The sequence below is a fragment of the Periophthalmus magnuspinnatus genome, chromosome 20 (assembly GCF_009829125.3).
Source record: "Periophthalmus magnuspinnatus isolate fPerMag1 chromosome 20, fPerMag1.2.pri, whole genome shotgun sequence".
NCBI classification, from domain to species: domain Eukaryota; kingdom Metazoa; phylum Chordata; class Actinopteri; order Gobiiformes; family Gobiidae; genus Periophthalmus; species Periophthalmus magnuspinnatus.
The window spans coordinates 24,704,452-24,721,173 of record NC_047145.1 but is presented as its reverse complement, the minus strand read 5'-3'; the positions used below and the strand labels follow the sequence as shown (position 1 = coordinate 24,721,173).

General features: G+C 41.1%; 1 protein-coding gene across 2 annotated transcripts; it reads left to right on the top strand.

Annotated features, from left to right (window-relative positions):
• Positions 1-219: 219 nt before the first annotated feature.
• acot9.1 (acyl-CoA thioesterase 9, tandem duplicate 1) lies at positions 220-16,253 on the top strand. 2 transcript variants are annotated; one of them, XM_033985636.2, is made up of 16 exons: positions 220-331; positions 1,776-1,858; positions 2,166-2,192; positions 2,681-2,726; positions 3,869-4,039; positions 4,328-4,365; positions 4,476-4,559; positions 10,997-11,100; positions 11,177-11,250; positions 11,389-11,456; positions 11,535-11,646; positions 11,785-11,875; positions 12,639-12,724; positions 13,823-13,910; positions 14,157-14,307; positions 15,373-15,948. In XM_033985636.2, the coding sequence occupies exons 1-16, from the start codon at positions 318-320 to the stop codon at positions 15,423-15,425; spliced, it is 1,290 nt and encodes a 429-aa protein (XP_033841527.1). In that variant the 5' UTR covers positions 220-317; the 3' UTR covers positions 15,426-15,948. The 2 variants fall into 2 exon arrangements, with proteins under 2 accessions (XP_033841527.1, XP_055086283.1); XM_055230308.1 differs by lacking the exon at positions 2,166-2,192 and having other exon boundaries at positions 15,373-16,253.
• The last annotated feature ends 469 nt before the right edge of the window (positions 16,254-16,722 follow it).

The window sequence follows — 16,722 nt, the reverse complement described above, 5'->3', positions numbered from 1 at the left end:
TTAATGTCTTTCTTATTCTGTGAAGCACTTTGAATTACTTTGTGTACGAATTGTGTTATACAAATACATTTGCCTTGCGTAGGCATATTTACTATTTGAGGTTGTGTATTTTTTATTTGTTTACTTTTTAAAAATTAAAATAAATTCAAGTTCACAGAGTCAGTTTAGAGACAGGTGAGGGTGAAGCTCTAGACCAATCACAGCGCAGAACGTCACCGCGTGAGCAAAGTGTCAACACGGAAGTACCGAGCAGCGTCAGATTTTACAGATTTTTCTCCTTTCCGCCACCTTCTGCCTCCAGCTCGACTTCACCCACGATGTTTCTCCCGAGGTTAGTGCGCTTCTGACGGTCACATCCCTGAGAATCTCCTCTTTCAGTGCCGGTGGACGTACTGTCTGATTCGGCTAACACAACTAGCATAGCCTCGATTTGTAACGTGATTATTACAAACCAAAGTGGATCTGATGCACCAGGACCCTTTTCTGAGCTTTAGACTTTGTATATAGTCATTAATTTAATCTTTTTTTTTTTTGTTTTAGTGACATTAAACTCAAGAGCAGCTGCACTACAAGCACAAAACATCTTTAAAATAATACTTTTCCATAGAGTTTTTTTCTATAGTGCTTGAGTTGAAGTGGCATTCCGGGCGTGGGCACGCGCATTCTAAATAAAGGAGTGGCCGCTTATTGTAGGATCAGGAATAATGTAAAGTAAAGCTGGTTTGTGGCTCTTTCAAACGATTTTGTCTCGCGATAATGGTTAGTAGACGAGTCCACAAGTCCTGCCCTATAGACTTTTGCAGATTACGATTGCTTGATTATGGTGCTGAAATGTTCTAAAAGCAGATATTTCGAGCCTTAGACATAGTTTATGGTTTATATCATTGAAATTACTAAACACAACTGACATTAGGCATGTTGCAATAACACATTTTGAAGCATGATATATTGCTACAGAGAAAATCCTGCAATAAGATTATTTTGAAATCACAGCAATAACGCAGGATAATTCCACTAAACAGACGTTTAAATATACAGTGTAACATTAAAGGGCATGAACTGCAATAAATGAATAGCAGAATGAACCAATAACAGTCATCTGTCCGTTTTCTGACGCTTTATCTGGGACCGGGTCGCAGGAGCTGTCGCCTAAGCAGAGATGCTCAGAATTCCCTCTCCACACACACTTCCTCTAGCTCAGACATGCCTGCAACACGTTTCCAGGGAGGCATCCAGAACAGATGCCCAAGCCACCTCAGCTGTGTCCTCTCCATGAGAAGGAGCAGCAGCTTTACTCCAAGCCCCTTTTGTGTGAATGAGCTCCTTACTCTATCTCTAAGGGAGTGCCCAGCAGCTCAAATCTAACGGTTTTACAAAATAAAATAACAAAAATGAAAGAAAATGTACATAAGTCAATATAGTGACAGACCCAACTGACCTAAAGTTTGGTGGTAAATTCACAAATAATGAACTTGATCATTTCTATCAGTGATTAGACCCAAGAACTCACTGTATCGCAACACAAATGTGCTTTTTAACAATAAATATATTATCTGCCCCATCTGTATTAAAGCATATTGGCCTATAGAAATTTGTGGTGTCATCTTACACTCAGCAATGGTACTTGTGATTTGAAATATATAATTATAGATGTATAGATTTCTTTTCTGGAAATAACTTTTTTGCTCGTTGTAAAAGCACAGCAAAAACTACATGAAAACATTATAGAGTCTAGTGACAGCATCCCTTATTTGGTCTGTTTCTTGTTTCTACAGATTTCGGTGTTTGCGTTCAGCTGCGACTCTCACATCGCGGTCACTGTGTTCAAAACCTGGGCGAGCTCCAGACATGAAAGAAGGTTCAAAACATTCAATAATCCTCTTTTATATTTACCTCACATTAAGATAAGAATGCAACAGTTTACAAGCAGTGTATCTGAGTCAGAGGAGCAGAGTCAGAGGAGCAGAGTCAGAGGAGCAGAGTCAGAGGAGCAGAGTCAGAGGAGCAGAGTCAGAGGAGCAGAGTCAGAGGAGCAGAGTCAGAGGAGCAGAGTCAGAGGAGCAGAGTCAGAGGAGCAGAGTCAGAGGAGCAGAGTCAGAGGAGACAGGAACAGGAGCAGAGCTGAAGTTGAGATTCTCACTTGTCACTGTTGTGTGTCTTCACAGGGAATCCTCTGTTACATGTGTCCAATGGTAATCTAATCCTAAATCTCCACCTCCTCTTCTGTTTTTAATTTTAAATTAATTTTTAATTTTCACTAAACTCTTCTCTTTAGCAGCTGCTGTTCGATGCTTCCACTTTTACCTCTGCAGCTAAACTTTCTCATTACTACAGTCAGCCATCACATTAAGGCCATCTGACCAGGACTGAACCAGGACTGAACCAGGACTGAACCAGGACTGAACCAGGACTGAACCAGGACTGAACCAGGACTGAACCAGGATGTAATGGCTGATTAGTCTATGTTCTCTGTATGATGGACAGAGGTTTATTGCAGTTAACCACATGCACAGTTCACTTCGGGGGGATGAGGAGTTTAACCCACAACCTCTTCAGTGCATCTTCTTTTCATACAGTTGTGTTTGATTTGCCTCTTCCTCTATTTTGAGACTCCTGCTTATTCTGTCTCTGCTGCTCTTTCACTGTGATTGTTGAGCTGATGGCAGCCATTTTCTTTCAGTGAGGAACAGACTGAGGGAGATCGTTGGAGCATCCACAAACTGGAGGTGGGTCCATTTTACAAACACACTTTTTATGCTTAAAGATTGACTATGTAACTTTTCTGGTAAAGGATCTGGCAGAGACTAGGGATTAGTATTGTCACGATACTAACATTTCAAACTTGATTTCGATACTAAGGAATAGACTCAATACTTAATACAGATTCTGATACCTCAATGATAATAAAAACACTTCTTTAGACAACAGAATCTGATTTTCAGCATTAAATGGTAGTATTTTATATCTGTGTACTCCCTCGGTGTGCAGTAGGTTCATAGTGGTCCATGGGTGTATACTAGTCTATGTGTCATATACTTATGAAAGATACAGAGAGACATCATTCTAAAGCTATTCAGGAAAGATTAATGTCTTGTGTGTTTTTAGTATCAAATGAGGATCTAGTTTCGATACTAGATTTAGAATCAATTAATATCTGATTTTTGATACCTTTGACAACCCTACTATTGATACTGTTTTGCCTGGAATACTCCACAGTATGGTATTAATCTTATCTATCCCCATGGAGAAAAGAAGGTGATGCCTCCAAGCCAAGTTATATGTAAGATCATTTTGAGAGGTGAATCCACCAGCAGCCAACTTTTCTGTATCTGAATATCAGGCTCAAACTCAGTGGAAGAAAGTCCCAAAATGAGCAGAAAATGAGTTCAGTGTATTACTTTACATTGCATATTTAAGAACTGCAGAAGTATTCCATTATAGTAGTGTCAATATTATATTTGTATAATTTTTTAAAGGTGCTGTACCAGATTTTTACTGTCTTAAAAACGTGTAAAACAGAACTAGTTCATTTAAACAGTTTGCAATGGTTCAAAGTTATTCCTCACTTACCTTATGCATTCAGAGCATTATAATTATTCACCTCAATGAGTTTATAAGTGCTTTTTACCACTCTGAGACCAGAGCAAAGTTTTGCCATTATGGTAAAGCTAACAGCAATTAGCATGCTAATGCAATATCTTTGCAATTAGATGCGGACAATAAAGAGCTGCTTATACAGTATATCTGTGTTGGTGCAAGATGCATTTTACTCAAATACATGAAAAGAATTAGGTGCAGGGCATTTTTGTGGCAGGCTTACTTGTATGTATGCTCTGTTGTTGACTCTGCGTTGCCCCCGGTGTCACAGTGACCATCAGCAGGCCTTAGCAGAACGTGCATCTCTATCCTCCATGTTGGCTCAGTCTCAGAGTGCTCTCCCTCCAAAGTCCATGAAGGACAGTCTCCTGGAGGTGCACCTGCCGCTGGGGTCAGAGCCACAGCTGAGAGAGAAGTACCTCACCTTCCACAATACTGTCAGGTACTACTACTACTACTACTACTACTAATACTACTAATACTACTACTATTACTTCCACTGCCACTGCTAGTAGTACAAATACCACAAGTATTACTGCTACTACCACTACCTCTACTACTACAAGTACAAATACCACTATTTTTTACTGCTGCTGCTACCACTACTACTACTACAACTACTACTTCTAGTAGTAGTACTACAATTAATATTACTACTTTTACTTTTTCTACCACTGCTATTACAAGTCCTGCAAATACTACTAAAGCTACTGCATTCTTTGTTTCTCAGGTTTGGCAGAATCCTGGAGGACTTGGACAGTTTAGCAGGTATGTTTAGTTTGACCATGTATTTAACGGTTGTGTATTATTTGTATTATTTAGTTTTTATGTTGTATATTTACTCTCTGAATGACTGGGGTTTGTATTTCCTGTTACAGTTCTGATCTCGTACTCGCACACATACAACTCCAGCCTGAAGAGATCGCCACTGTCCATTGTCACTGCCCTCGTCGACAAAATCGGTCAGAACTAACTCCTCCCACTGAGATGCGATTGCTTTGACTAGAATGTTCCACAATGGAGCATTTATCTTCAGTTGGGACAAGCAGGTCTGTGGTCATGCCTGTGGAGAGGGGACCCCACTCAAAGTGAGAATGTATGATTTTCTGGTATTTTTGGCAGTATAAACACATAAATGCATAATGGATATTTATATTGCCATCTGTGGAACATTCCAAGCAAAGCAATAACATCTCCATGGAGATGCAGAATGAGTGTATGCTCTGCCAGAAAAGTCGCACAGTGCACCTTTAAACAAAGCAATAGAAGGATAGGGAGTAGGTCCACCCATCCATTTTCTTCCACTTATCCGGGGCCAGGTCGTGGGGGCAGTAGTCTAAGCAGGGGACTCCCAGACTTTCGACACCCCAGACACGTCCTCCAGCTCCTTCTCCTCAAGGCGTTCCCAGGTCAGCTGAGAGATATAGTCCCTCCAATGTGTCCTGGGTCTTCCCCGGGGCCTCCTCCCATTGAGACATGCCCGGAACACCTCCCTAGAGAGGCGTCCAGGAGGCATCCTGAACAGATGGCCGAGCCACCTCAGCTGGTTCCTCTCAACGTGTAGGAGCAGTGGCTCTACTCCGAGCTCCTCCCGTGTGACTGAGCTCCTCACCCTATCCCTAAGGGTGTGCCCGGCCACCCTATGGAGGAAACCCATTTCGGCCGCTGGTATCCGCGATCTTGTCCTTTTAGTCATTACCCAGAACTCATGACCATAGGTGAGGACAGGAATATACATTGACAGGTAAATCGAGAGCTTTGCCTTTCGACTCAGCTCCTTCTTTACCACAACAGACCGATACAGTGACCTCATCCCTGCAGACACTGCAACGATCCGCCTGTCAATCTCAGGCTCCATCCTTCCCTCACTCGTGAACAAGACCTCGAGATACTTGAACTCCTCCACTTGAGGCAGAGACTTTACACCCATCGAGAGAGGGCAACCCACCTTTTTCCGGTCGAGAACCATGGCCTTGGATTTGGAGGAACTGATTCTTATCCCAGCCGCTGCAAACCGCCCCAGCGCCTGCTGCAGGTCCTGGCTCGATGAAGCCATCAGGACAACATCATCTCCAAACAGCAGAGATGAGATTCTGTGGTTCCCAAACTAGAACCCCTCGGGCCCCTGGCTGCGCCGAGAAATTCTGTCCATAAATATAATGAACAGAACTGGTGACAGAGGGCAACATGCACCGGGAACAGGTCTGACTTACTGCAGGCAATGCGGACACAGCTCCTGCTCCGGTCATACAGGGACGGGACAGCCCTTAGCAAAGGGCCCCGGACCCCATAATCCCGAGCACCCCCCAAAGGACACTATGAGGGACACGGTCTAATGCCTTCTCCGGATCCACAAAGCACATGTGGACTGGTTGGGCAAACTCCATGAACCCTCGAGGGCTCGATGGCGAGCATTGAGCTGGTCCAGTGTTTCGCACGACTGGGATGAAAACCACATTGCTCCTCCTGAATCCGAGGTTCGACTATCGGTCGGATTCTCCTCTCCAGTACCCTGGAATAGACCTTACCGGGAAGGAGTGTGATTCCTCTATACACCCTCACACCCTCCGGTCCCCCTTCTTATACAGAGGGACCACCACCCAGGTCTCCCAGTCTAGAGGCACTGTCCCCGAATGCCACGCGATGTTGCAGACGTGTCAGCCAAGACAGTCCCACAACATCCAGAGACTTGAGGTACTCGAGACGGATCTCATCCACGCCCAGAGCCTTGCCACCGAGGAGCTTGCCAACCACCTCGATGACTTCAGCCAGGGTGATGGACGAGTCTACCTCCGGGTCCCCAGTCTCTGCGTCCTCGGAAGACGTGACGGTGGGATTGAGGAGATCCTCAAAGTATTCCATCCACCGCCCGACAACATCCGTGGACGAGGTTAGCAGCTCTCCGCCCGCACTGTAAACAGTGTTGGTGAAGCACTGCTTCCCCCTCCTGAGGCGTCGGAGGGTTTGCCAGAATCTCTTTGAGGCAATCCAATAGTCCTCTTCCATGGCCTCCCCGAACTACTCCCAATCTCCGATTTTTGCCTCTGTGACTACAGGAGCCACGGCACGCTTGGCCTGCTGGTACTCATCAGCTGCTTCAGCAGTCCCACAAGCCAACAAGGCTCGATATGACTTCTTCTTCAGCCTGACAGCATCCCTTACTTTGGGTGTCCACCACTGGGTTCAGGGGTTGCCGCAGCGACAAGCACCGTAGACCTTACAACCACAGCCACGAGCAGTTGTATCGACAATAGAGGCGGAGAACATGGCCACCAGATCAAGGAGGCCATTCTTCCCAATCACGCCCCTCCAGGTGTCACTATTGTTACCCACATGAGTATTGAAGTCCCCCAGGAGAACAACGGAGTCCAACAGTCAGTGCACGGTTTAGTACCCCTCCCAGGGACTCCAAGAAGGCTTGGTACTCCGCACTGCTGTTCGGCTCGTGGGCTGACAAAATAGTGAGAGACCTGCCCCCGACCCGGAGGCGCAGGGATGTGACCCTCTCGTTCACCGGGGTGAACTCCAACACGTGGCGGCTGAGCTGTGGAGCAGTGAGCAAGCCCACGCCAGCTCACAGCAAAGCAATGATAATTAAAACTGCAAGCAGTGATAAAGGCCCTCGCCACCCCTTGCGACCGCGGGGTACACGCCACCGCGGAGATCCTGCCTTTCGTTCCCGCTTACATCGCTCCTCCCCCCAAAATCAGCAACTGAGTAATACTACTCCATTCATTCCAATGAGAGCATTTATGACATTGTCACGACTGTACGGTTAGAAATAGAGGTATATCTTCTTTGGCTTTTTTGTTCAGTATGATGAGAGGAATATGTGTACCAAATTTCCATGGTCTATGACAAAGTAATAATTTTTCATCCCAGTTATCCAAAACCCATGTATTTCAATGAGAAATGTCAGACGTTGCCATGGCAACACCTTTGAAAATAGAGGTATCGTGTCACTGACTTTTTGGTTCAGTATAGGAATAGGGATGTTCATGCCAAATTTCAAATGTTTGTGACAATGTAATGTTTTTACATGCCATTTAAAATTTTCAAGGGGGCGCTGTGGAGCAATGTAGTCTTTGATATGTGTAAATTGCATATCTATTCACTCAGATCAAAATTTTGAACAAAATGTATATTAATGCCGGGAAATAGGACACTGCATGTGTGAGTTATGCACACTTTAACACGTCAAAATATTGCTTTTTTCTTTGATTGGTGGCCACACCCACATTTTATGATGTAGAAAAATCCAGGACAGTTCCATATAATCCCACATGGGTCTAGTTCATTTTGACCAATTTGCAAGTTTCTTGAATAAAAATCCAAGGCGCAAAAAATCCAAATGTGAGAGGTAAAATTTTGGAAAAATGGAGTTCCGCCCACAATGGCCGACTTCCTGTAGGGTTTAGGGTGGGGTCATAATATATTTTTTTACTTGTCTTGATATGTTCTATGTTTGTCAAAAATTTCATTTGTCAACGATGAAAAAGGTCTCTCATTGCCGTAATGTATTTCAAATTTTGAGGTGGCGCTATTGAGTCATTTTGATATGTAGATTTTTTTGAACATCAAAATCCACATTTTTTTTGCAAATCTTGAATTTTAGGCCATAGTTTGATGAGTGTAGAGCATCTATTTAGTCTACAACAAAGTCCAGTACTCTGAACCCCATTCATTTCAATGACACATTTATTATGTTACCACGGTAACATGATTGAAAATAGAGGTATGTTCTCATAGGCTTTTTTGTTCCGTATGATAAGAGGAATATGTGTACCAAATTTCAATGGTCTATGACAAAGTAATAATTTTTCATCCCAGTTATCCAAAACCCATGTATTTCAATGAGAAATGTCAGACGTTGCCATGGCAACACCTTTGAAAATAGAGGTATGGTGTCATTGACTTTTTTGTTCAGTATAGCAATAGGGATGTCCATGCCAAATTTCAAATGTTTATGTGAAAGTAATGTTTTTGGTCCAATTCAAAAGTTCAAGGGGGCGCTGTGGAGCAATTTATTGTCTGACCTGTGTAAATTGTATATCTATGTGTTCAGATCAACAATTTGAATAAAAAAGTATATTCCTGCCGGGACATAGGACACTAACTGTGTGAGTTACACGCATTTAAATCCTTTAAAAAACGTCTTTTTTCTTTGCAGGCTGGCCACACCCACATTTTTTAACTTTAAAAATTTCAAAAGAGTTGCTTATAATCCCACACGGGTGTAGTTCATTTTGACCAATTTTCATGTTTCTCGAATGAAAATTCGAGGCATAAAAAATTCAAATGTGAGAGGTAAAATTTTGGAAAAATTGGGTTCCGCCCACAATGGCCGACTTCCTGTAGGGTTTAGGGTGGGGTCATAATATAATTTTTTTCTTGTCTTGACATGTTCTATGTTTGTACCAAATTTCATTTGTCTACGATGAAAAAGGTCTCTCATTGCCGTAATGTATTTCAAATTTTGAGGTGGCACTATTGAATCATTTTGATACATTAATTTTTTTCCACATGAAAATACAACTTGTTTTGCCAATCTTGAATTTTAGGCCATAGTTTGATGAGTGTAGAGCATCTATTTAGTCTACAACAAAGTCCAGTACTCTGAACCCCATTCATTTCAATGACACATTTATTATGTTACCACGGTGACATAGTTGCAAACAGAGGTATGTTCTCATTGGCTTTTTTGTTCAGTTTTCCAAGCCAAATGTCCATGCCAAATTTCAGATGTTTACGTCAAAGTAATTTTTTTGGTCCAATTCAAAAGTTCAAGGGGGCGCTGTGGAGCAGAAAAAAATCTGACATATGTAAATTGTATATCATTTTGTGTACATCAAGATTTTAAACAAAATGTATATTAATGCCGGGAAATAGGACACTGCATGTGTGAGTGATGCACATTTTAACACTTCAAATTATTGATTTTTTTTTTGCAGGCTGGCCACACCCACATTTTATGATGTAGAAAAATCAAAGACAGCTCCCTATAATCCCACATGGGTCTAGTTCATTTTGACCAATTTGCATGTTTCTTGAATGAAAATCCAAGGCGCAAAAAATCCAAATGTGAGAGGTAAAATTTTGAAAAAATGGGGTTCCGCCCACAATGGCCGACTTCCTGTAGGGTTTAGGGTGGGGTCATAATATAATTTTTTACTTGTCTTGACATGTTCTATGTTTGTACCAAATTTCATTTGTCTACGATGAAAAAGGTCTCTCATTGACGTAATGCTTTTTGATTTTTGAGGTGGCGCTAATGAGTCATTTTGAAAGAATAATTTTTTTGAACATCAAAATAATAAATTTTTCACCAAACTTGAATTTTGGGTCCAATAAATTTGAGTTTTCGTTAACGTTCAGGGGGTCAAAAATGACTTCAAAGCGGTAAGTATAATAATAATAATAATAATAATAATAATAATGGAAATTTTTTTTCCACCCATTATTTTTCTCCTAAACCATAACAGCTACAGTCATGTGACTTTCTCACATTATGCCCCATCACAAATAACGCCCCTGTGATTTTTTTCACACGTCCACATCAAAGCGTTTGTCTTCTACGAATATTTGAAAATGAAATTTGAAGAGGGCGCTAGAGAGCCATTTTGTGAGAAAGTGCCTTGATTTGCATATCATTGCGTTCAGCTCACAAATGTGCATAAACGCTGTATTAGCGTTTTCCCAACAAAAAATGTGTGAAAGAGAAATATTTTTTTGAAATATTCCAAAAATTGAGATTTTGTTGAAAATTCACCCTGACCACACCCAAAGTCATAATCAAAATGTAACTGATAATCTTTAATCACACATGGGTTTAGTGGGATTTGACCAAATTTGACGTGTTTCTAATGAAAACTGTGCGAGAAAATGTCCTGAATGCGAGGGTGTGCACTTTTGTCGTTCACGGGTTTGATCCAATATGGCCGACTTCCTGTACGTATTAGGGCGGGACCATAATATCATTTTTGTCATGTTCCGACATGTACTATTTTTTGATGTGAGTTTCAGATTTTTACGTTGACTTTTTTCCGAGTCAGGCTCCCATTGGCCCCATGAAAATGAAAGTTTGAGGTGGCGCTACCGAGTCGTCTTTCGATATTTTTTCTCGGGGTCTTTTGTGACAATTAGAGCTCGTCGAGTTCTAATTTTTGACACCACTCACTGCCATGTCGGGGCGTGTTTACTACTTGATTTTTGCCATTTTCCACGCTCCGGACGCGGTTTTAATGAGTCCCTCGCCGGGACGGAGTCCCAGGCTCGGGCCTAAATATACTGTATGGTATAGTTTAATACTAAATACTTGAGGAAAAAAGCACAATATGTCTCCTTTAAACTGTGTGTAACCTTCTGCTGTAGTTTTGAGACTCTTTTTCATTTATGTCAGACATGAGACATCACGTGATCTACCCCGACTGTGACATCAAGTTCACGGGTCATGTGTCGTGGGTGGGCCGGACCTCCATCGAAGCCAAGATGCACATGACCCAGGTACAGACCCTCCTCAATCTACAATAACACTGTAACTATTTTCTAAATGAACCATATCTATGTCCCTCTGCTGCAGTACAGAGATGGAGCCTACGCACCAGTGTTAGATGCTACATTTGTAATGGTCGCACGAGACCCTGAGAACAAGAGGTAAGACCAGTGCTGAACCAGGTCTGAACCAGGTCTGACCCAGGCCTAAACCAGGACTAAACCAGGACTAAACCAGGACTAAACCAGGGCTAAAGCAGGACTAAACCTAAAAGTCTGGGATTTGTTTCTTGATTTCAGAGCAGCATTTGTGAATCCCCTGAAGCCTGCAGGACCAGAGGAGGAGAAACTGTTGCAGGAGGGAGAAGGTACAAAGATTTGTAAAATGTTCAAAATAAAATGTTTTTGTAGTGTTTTTAAATCATAGTTTGAATCTTGTTTTTCAGCGAATAAGGCCCGGCGCGTGGAGCTGAGCACTGCCTCTCTGCTCAAAGTGGCTCCAACAGCAGAGGAGAGAAAAATTGTCCACAGCCTTTTTCTCAACACACTAGACCAAAAGTAAGGACAGGAGCAGACATTAGCAGACAGGAGCAGACACAGAATAATACTGATAAACTTGACTACAAACATGATTAGCCACAGTTAGCATAGCTCTTTTTCTTGCCCGTATTTTAAGTGTTTCGTTTTTACTTTTAGGACAGTGAGTTTTCGCAGCAGAGTCCTTCCTCCAAACTCTGTGTGGATGCAGGACGCCAAACTGAAAGGGCTGGAGATCTGCCACCCTCAGGTCAGAGATCAAACTGTATCCATGCAACTGGACAATTCATACTTTGCAGTGACATCACACTGGGGACCTTCTACATGTATGTCTACAGTGGAATGTTTAGCAGTTGCCATGATGGCACAATGCAAATATTAACATTCACAGTCTAAAAGTTTTAAAATAAATCAGATCTGTGGAGAGACAAGCCCAGCAGTATAGTATTTCAGTATTTCAAGGAAATTTTGAGCACTACAAAACATCTGTAATTGAAGAAATGTAAGATAGAGAGTTTTAATGCCACATTGTCAAATATTTGAGGCAAAGCATTAAAATCTCGATTGAGACGAGCAGATGGCGGACACTCCACCACAATGTACTGCAGTGCTCCTTTAAAAGCATTCTGCCTGATTTTTAGTGTCTTAAAAACATGAAAAACAGAACTAGTTCAGTTTAAACAGTTTGCTGTGGTCCAAAGTTATTCCTCACTGACCGTATGCATTCAGAGCATCCTAATTATTCACAGTGATGAGTTTATAATTACTTTTCACAACAATCAGAGACCAGAGGGGAGTTTTGCATCATGGTAAAGCCAACAACAATTAGCATGCTAACTGTGCACTTCCTGACAGTGAAACACTATAATTAGATGCAGACAGTACACAATGGACTTATTTTGACCTCAAGAGCTGCTTATACAAGATATCTTTGCTGAAGACATGTTGTGCAGATACATATGCACAATTGTGTCCACCCGGTTCAGTCTTGACATGTTTCATTTCGTTTTCAGCAAAGGAACATCTTTAACCGTATTTTCGGAGGGTTTCTGATGAGGAAGGCCTATGAGCTGGGCTGGGCCAACGCCTGCTCCTTCGGGTGAGATTTAAACTGCCCATGACAGGTTCACAAAAACACAGTTGCAATCATTATATCGAAGATTTTGCTAAAAAAAAATTGGTAATTTTTTATACTGTTTTTTCAGTTTTTTAGATTTCAAATTTGATTTCTTGGTTAGAAATTGTGACATCACACTAGGAGATATTGTAACTGTTGCCGAGCACCATATTGTCCACTAGGGTAAAACTCTCCTATTGTCAACAGAAATTATTATTTGACACGTAAAAATATAAGAAAACATCTTTTACTTTGTTGAAATAATGTTTAAAGTATCAGAAAAATGTGTTTCTTGTGTAAATTGTGTCTAACTTTTGGACAGAATTCTCGCTGTAGTGTGATGTCATCAGTGTGCAATCTTCTAAAACAGAACTCTCCACTTCCTGTAATTTTCAACATATTTATCAACTTGTCTTCACAAATTGCTTCTTGGTTGGTTCAAAAGTATAATTTATATTTACAACAGGTTTTATCCCACCAGATTGAGTCAAAATAAGAAAATGATCAAAACTACGATAGTGATCTGTGTACATTAGAGGAGTTTTGACACAGTGTAGGACATGGTTAGGTTACATAAAATTCCCTAGCGTGATGTCATGATTTTCAACAAGGAAGTACAATCTGAAACCTAAAAAGTGGCCAAACTAGCAAAAAAAAAAAAGTTCTGGAAAACCTTAAATATAATGATCTTAACTATGTTTTCATGAAATGAGTAGTTCATAAGCACTTTAACGATTTGGTGTAATCCCTCATTCATCCATGGTAGGAAAAGTTTAGGTTTCAGGTAGATTATTATTATTTTTAATCATTTATAAAAACATTTCAACTCAATTTGATGGTCTGGCCTGAAAGACTACTAGTTTTATTTCGTCATTAATAGATATTATAATATTGTGATTTTAAATGTTCAAATTATAACATAATGATCCTCGGGTGTCATAGATTATAACTATATAGCAAAGCAAGCACAATGTGTCATCTTTAGTAATACTGTTATGCGATTACAATGTTTGTTTGGGTTTTTTTCGCTGTTTTTTCGAGGTGTTTTTGTGTTATGGACTTGTTCTGTTTGTCCCTCAGAGGTTGCCGTCCGAGTTTGGTGGCCGTCGACGACATTTTGTTCCAGAAACCTGTGGAGATTGGGTCTCTACTCCTGCTGTCATCACAGGTTAATATGCAGAAGGACAGGGGGGCATCTGACACACGGGGAGGGCATCTGACACACGGGGAGGGCATCTGACACACGGGGAGGGCATCTGACACACGGAGAGGGCATCTGACACACGGGGAGGGCATCTGACACACGGGGAGGGCATCTGACACACGGGGATGCAGGTGAATGGGAGGGCATCTGACACAGGGATACAGTAGGACGGGAGGGCATCTGACACACTTTCCTATGCCTCCGCTGCAGGTGTGTTACACTGAGGGGAAATACATCCAGGTCAGAGTTCACAGCGAGGTGTTTGACCCTTTGACCCGGACTCACAACACGACCAACGTCTTCCACTTCACCTTCGCCTCGGACCGTGACGTTCCGAGCATTATCCCTGAAACCTACGGAGGTGAGCACCACCTACAGGAGACACTGCTACTACAGTTCATCACATTAAACTCTAAACCAGGAATGTCCACACTTTTTTCACCAAGGGCCAAGTTTTCAAACATATTCGATATAGAGAGCCAGAGATGGGTGGTCACTTCAGATGGTGCATTTTACATAGTTTACATAAAGCTGCCATAGCTTTGATGAGGCTTGAAACAATCAGTTTTGGTCTGTATCATAGTGCAATATTTGTTAATGACCTTATAGTGGTAAAGTTACTTTTTGCTGTAAAAATGACTGCCTGGGATCAATAGAGCCAGTTCATCACGAGACCTGAAAAAATTGGTCTGAGGGCTGCATCTGGTTCCCGGGCCATAGTTTGGACACCCTGGCTCTAAAGTGTCCACTGCACAATTTATTTTGTCTTATATGGGTTATGGGTATTTTCTTTGTGCTTTCTGCAATGTTATAACATTCCCTCACCAAAAATATGCCTGAAGAGGTTTTAGATGTCATTGAGTTGAGTATTTTAGCAATTTTTTCCAGCGATATTCCAACCCTCCTTACAGTTAGCTGTAAGATTCTGTGCAATGCTCACCCCACAAGCCCACGGCACCTATGCTCCCACACAACAATTCTCCATAAATACACAAACCTTGACATGTTGTTTTCAGCGAATATACTAGCATTTTCAAAACCATAAAAGGTAGCATAGGTGCCGTAAGCTTGTGGGCTGAGCATTGCACAGAATCGTACAGCTAACCATGTGCAAGAAATCACTAAAATACTCATAAACATGCATGGTTGACATATAAAACCTCTTCAGGCATGTTTCTGATGAGGGAACAATGCTATAATATGGTAAAAAAAATCAATTTTGTAGAATACCCCCTGTTAAAAAGTTGACAGAGTTATTTTAAAGTCATTGTCCAAATACAACATTTAAAACACTTAAAAATCCAGCTGTCAGCAGGTGTCTCCCGTGCTGTAAACATCGTACAGTGAACAGCGGTCCTTAGAGACACTTTTCTCCTCTGTCATTTTTCTGCTTGTCTTAAATATTTGTGGGTTTGTTTCTTTCCAGAGTCGATGCTGTATTTGGATGGAAAAAGACACTTCAACCAAACTATTCAATGAGCTCCATGGCTTTTAACTGAAAACTACAGAGATTCACTGTCATCCTCTTACAAGCAACATTTTGAACCAAAGTTTACAGGATTCTACGAAACATGCCCTCTACTAATGCTTGCTTATGATCTAACATACCAGTATGAAGTAGTTGTTTTTAAACAGGAAAGATGTATATCTTAAATAGAAACCCAAATGATCAAAACTAAATTTTACTCAAGATTCAAAGTCCTGGGTCACACCAATTGTAACCCTGGTTTAGTTCTTGTATAGTCCTGGTTTAACCCTAGTTTTAGTCCTGTTTTAGTCCATGAATAACTTTAGTCCTGCTTTAGTCCCACTTTAGTCCCACTTTAGTCCTGTTTTAGTCCTGTTTAAGTCCTGTTTTAGTCCATGAATAACAACGCAAAAACTTGGGTCTTGATCAGAAATTGTCCTAATCTACAATACCAAGTTACCCACATCTCCACAGATTTTTTATTTTATTTTAAGGTCAATATTAGCGGAGGGCACTTTTTTATTCTCATTTTTCATACACATATCATATTTTTTTTTTTATCTAGTTTAAACTTTCTTTCATATCATATTCTGTTACTGCTTTTATTACATTTTGCTCATAGACTGTATACAGTATATGTAAGTTATACAGTCTATGGTTTTGCTGCATATATGGGACTATGTTACACGTGTATTCGTTTGACTTTACGCACTAACGGCTTAAGCTGAACGTCCAGAAGAGGCAGCTTATGCTTTATACAGAGGGATGGGAGTGGCACTTTAAAGCCTTATTATTTCACTGCAATGCAATAAAAGATTTTATTTATAAAAACTAAACCACTGTGGGGTTTTTGTATAATATCTCAGACACATTACTGCAGGTATTTTGACTTGTGAAGGAAGGAATTACTTTACCAAATATATTTATTTCTCCAAGGGTGGGTAGTATTAGTTACATCTATTTCTTGTCAAAAACATCTAAAGTTTAAGTGTGTGCTGTCTCCAGTGGCATCTGCAATTTCAAGTACTACATTGCATCACACAGGACTGCCCAGGTGTTTCTGATTACATTTTACTTTGATTACTGATCACTCTCCCCTTTCGTCCTCCAGCCCCTACCAGATGTTTCCAGTTATTTATTGCTTAAGTAGTGTTTAAAGTAGCCTGTAGACATCTTTATTTTTTGGTCATTTAGGGCACTTCTTTTATCCTCCCATTTGACAAATGTATTAACTAACCTAGTAATGACAAGTCTACTTTATTTAGACTTTTATTTCTAAACCTCATTATTTCTGAATTCCCATTAGTT